The following is a 4,208-nucleotide window of genomic DNA, read 5'->3' on the forward strand; positions in this document are numbered from 1 at the left end:
ACACACACACACACACACACACACACACACACACACACACACACACATACCAATGGTCCTTGGGGAGGGTCTACACCCATGTTTGAGCACCGGTCCTTCTCAAAGTTGGGCTGCCACAGCGTCCCCCAGCCCCTCATACCAAAGAGAACACTCCTGCCCAGGCTCACTTCTGAGGGTACCTACCTCAGAGTAGCCCAGTGCTGGTACACGCTGCCTGCTCCAACAATGTTAGAGCAAGTAACTTAGCAATGCACCTCCCCCGCTAAAAAAGAAAATCGCCCTAGATGAGCCCACAAAATTAACATTTGACTCAGAGCCAAGAGTTTTGAGCTCATGTGCACCGGGTTCAATCTTTGGAGGCTTCTCAATAATTTAAATAATGGTTCTGTCCCTTCCTAAGGATGAGGCCCCGGGAACACACAAATCTGACTAGTTTCTAACTCTCCTCTAGTGTGTTCAGTTCCCTTGAAAGCATCAGGACACCAAAGTGGGGGGCACTGAGCCAATTAATAAAAGTGCGGTAAAGAACAGGGTCAATTATGAGAAGAAATTGATCGTAGTTCAGTTAAAACAATGAAATTTAATTGAAAAAACAAAGAACAGGCAAGGGACCAGTATCGCACAATAAACTCAGAGTTTAAAACTCAGAGTTCACCTAGTTTGATCGGCTCATTTTACAGATGAGGAAACTGAGGCCCAGAGAGGGGAAGTCACTTGCTCATAGTCTCGCTGCTAGTGAGCAGCACACCACGGATGGAACTTGAACTCTCTAAATCCCAACCCCCCATATTTCTTTAACCTCTTTAGCAAAACAGAAGTTACAGCCCTCTTCAGGTGGGTGTCACTTCTAGCACCCCTCTTCACCAGGGACTCAGTCACAATCAATGAAAACAAAGCCTCAGATCATTTGCTAGGAAATAGCTAGCTATTTCCATTTTACAGATGAGGAAACTAAGGCTGAGAGAAGTTAGTGACCTAGCCAGGGTCACACAGTGGGATTTGAACTCAGGTCCTCTTAATTCCAAGCCCAGTGCTCTGTCCACTGGGCTGTCCAGCTCATTGAGCCAAATAGCTTCCACATCTCTCTGCTTTCCTGCTTCCCTCTGGGCTCTTGGCTTGCTTCTTTGCTCCAGTCAGCATCATGTTCTTCCATTCTTGGCCCTGTACTTCTGAAGCACTCTGGACCACCTCACCAGACCCCAGGCTCCTCCTCCCTGCTAACTAGGCTGCCTCTTGCCTCTGTCCACTGAGCTTGCATTCCTCCTCCCTGACATCGTCTCATCCCTCTTCCTCTGGGTTCCGTTTTCCTGGAAGCTCCTCTCTCCTGTTCCTCTGGGCACGTGCTTCGGACCTGTGACATTAAGGAAATGTCTAGTCTGTTACATCAGCATCTAGGTCCTCTCCTGGCCAGTCAGGTCAGGAGAGACCAGTCTGACTCCTCTCAATGAGACAAGAGGCTGTCTGATAGTTGTGGGACCTTGACCAAGTCACTGAACCTTGTCTGTAAAATGAATGGTTGAATTAAGTAGCCTGTAAGAACTCTCCCTTCTCTAAATCAATGAACCATCTCCTGACATGTATAAGATGAAGGGTGTAGACAAGATTCTCTCTAGGGTTCTCCCGCACTTTAAATTCTAATGGTGGGACTTTGGATATTGTGATGGAGGAGGGGATGTCATTTGGAGTGGGTGTTTTCGGAAGAACCATGCAGAGATATGGACATATTTGCTTGGAGGGAATGGATTCTGGGGTGACTGAGATGGCCCATGTAGGGGGAGGACTAGCCCTTAGCTACCACCCTGCTAAAAGGTGCTCAACCTGACATGCTTTACTTTGCAGGAGATAAGGGAGATCGGGGTCCCCTTGGGATGCCAGGGAAGATGGGCAAGGAAGGCTCCCGAGGGGAACGAGGCCCTCAGGGCCCCAAAGGGGCCAAAGGCCAGGCAGGCAGCCCTGGGGAGCCATGCAAGGCGCAGTACTCGGCTTTCTCTGTGGGTCGCAAGAAGGCCCTGCACAGTACTGAGGACTATCAGCCCCTGCTCTTTGACACGGTCTTCGTGAACCTGGACAGCCGATTCGACATGTTTTCTGGCCACTTCTCTGCCCCTGTCGCCGGAATCTACTACTTCAGCCTCAATGTCCACACCTGGAACTTCAAGGAGACCTACCTGCACCTGATGCGCAATGAGGAGCCCACCGTCATCCTGTATGCGCAGCCCAGTGACCGCAGCATCATGCAGAGTCAGAGCGTCCTGCTGCAGATGGCCTCGGGTGACCGGGCCTGGGTGCGTCTCTTTAAGCACCAGCGAGAGAATGCCATCTACAGCGATGATGTGGACACCTACATCACCTTCAGCGGCCACCTCATCAAGCCAGGGGATGAGTGACCCTCCCCCTCCCCCTCCCTGATCTTTACCCTCCCCAACTCTTCTCCCCTCTCTTCCACATCTTCAACTATGCCATGGAAAGGGGAATCAAGACACCTGGTGCTCCCCCCCAGCCCTCCACTAACTAGATGTTTCATTTGAGCAAATCATCTTCCCTCTCTGGGCCTCAGTTTACTCACCTGTAAATTGACTAAAGGATCTCTAAGGTCCTTTCCATCTCTAACATTTATGATCCAGTCTCCTCCATCTTCTCTTCTTCTTACTTCCATACTTTCTCCGCTTTTGTCTTCCCCATCTCTCTATCCCTTTCTCTTCTTTCTTTTTCCCTCATTCTCCACTTTCTCTTCTTCATGATCCTTCTCTCTCCCCTTTTCCTTCTCCTCCTTCTTCCACTTCTCCCTCCTGGTCTTCATAGTCCTTCCATAATCTCATTCATTAATTCATTTATTCACTATGAAATGATTAAGCACCTCTTTCTTATCTGCCAAGCACTGTGCTCTGGAAATCCACAAAGCAATCCTTCCTGACCTGAGGGGGCTACCTTCCTACTGGACTCCTATCTTCCTCCCTGTCTCCCCCTCACTCCCCTCCCCACCCAGGACTGTGGCTACATCTCCCCCATGGCTCTGAGTCCCCATCCCACCCTCTGCCCTCTGGGTGAGTCCTCTCCTCTCTCTTCACCCACCAACCGGAGCTTCCCCAACTGCTACCCCACCCTTTCCTCAATCTCCCTTCTGCTCTCTTCCACCCCCCTCCCCACATTACTGCATCCAGATCATAGACACCAAAAGACGGGAGGCAGGGTACAATCTGTCTGTGGATAAAGAGGAGAGTAGGACCAGATCTCAAAGCTAAGGCCAGTTCCTAGCAGTCCGCTCTCTGGTGGTTTCCTTCCCCCTCCTACCAGCCTCCACTGACCAGGCCTTGATAAACAGCTGGCCCACAGCAGGGATTCTGCCCTAGGGAGGCCTCCAGGCATCCTCACACTCTCCAGCCCTCGCCCCTTGGAATAGCCTATTCCTCTGTTCTCCCAAGATGGGGACAGACAGACGCGGCCCCCATCCTCTCCCTTTTCTCCATGGGTCAGCTTCACCGGTGACCCCAAGGCCAACACATTTTCCTTTCTCCTTGTCCTGTCCCTGTCTAGGGCAAGCTGTGACCTATAATGTGAAGCTCAGCTTTTTAAAGCCCCTCTTTCCCATGGTGCTGAGGAAACACGGCTCAACCTTGTCTTCCGGCTCATCTTGGTGCTCCCCAGTTATGGATGACTGATACTGAACAAGAGAGAGGGAGAGAAGAGGAGGTTTGAGGATTTCCCCTCCCCCAGCAGGCCTGGGGTATCTGGAGAGGGGAGAAGAAGGGGGGAGGGGATGTCTAACTCCTCCTGATCCCCAAGATGGAAGAAGAGAAATAGGATGGATCAAATAATCTCAGCTCTAAAAATCTGTGATTCCAAGAGAGTCGTTTGGGGTGCGATGGGGAGACCTAGAAACAGGGTTCAAGGATGCCATGCTATATCTCTCCTACAATTTGAGGTTCTTTGGTCCCCAGGAACCTTGGGACTTGACTTCCACTGCCTTCAAGCAGAGGTAACTTCTCCCAGGGAGCCCAGGGAAATGGCCCCCCAAGGGAAGCATCCAGGGTGGAGGGAGCAGAGCTGAGACCCTCTCTTCCCTCCCTCCCCCTTCTTTTCATGGCGGCTAAACCTTTTTCTCAAGAATTGGCCTCTAGCTCATTGGTGCTAATTGTCCTGGCCTGCATGGGGCGGGGGTCAGGCCCTGGTGCTTTTGTGGGCAGGAGCTGTCAAGGCTGGGGATGGGC

At 51.4% G+C, this 4,208-nt stretch overlaps 1 protein-coding gene across 1 annotated transcript in view; it reads left to right on the forward strand.

Annotated features, from left to right (window-relative positions):
• Positions 1–2,676, forward strand: part of C1QTNF6 (C1q and TNF related 6) — a 6,471-nt gene extending 3,795 nt beyond the window's left edge. The window contains exon 3 of the mRNA XM_027873460.1: positions 1,840–2,676. Within this exon, the coding sequence (XP_027729261.1) occupies positions 1,840–2,387 (548 nt within the window). The 3' untranslated portion in view covers positions 2,388–2,676. The remainder of the gene's footprint in view (positions 1–1,839) is intronic.
• The last annotated feature ends 1,532 nt before the right edge of the window (positions 2,677–4,208 follow it).

The sequence above is a fragment of the Vombatus ursinus genome, unplaced genomic scaffold (genome assembly GCF_900497805.2).
Source record: "Vombatus ursinus unplaced genomic scaffold, bare-nosed wombat genome assembly UNPS02003292.1, whole genome shotgun sequence".
Taxonomy (NCBI): Eukaryota; Metazoa; Chordata; class Mammalia; order Diprotodontia; family Vombatidae; genus Vombatus; species Vombatus ursinus.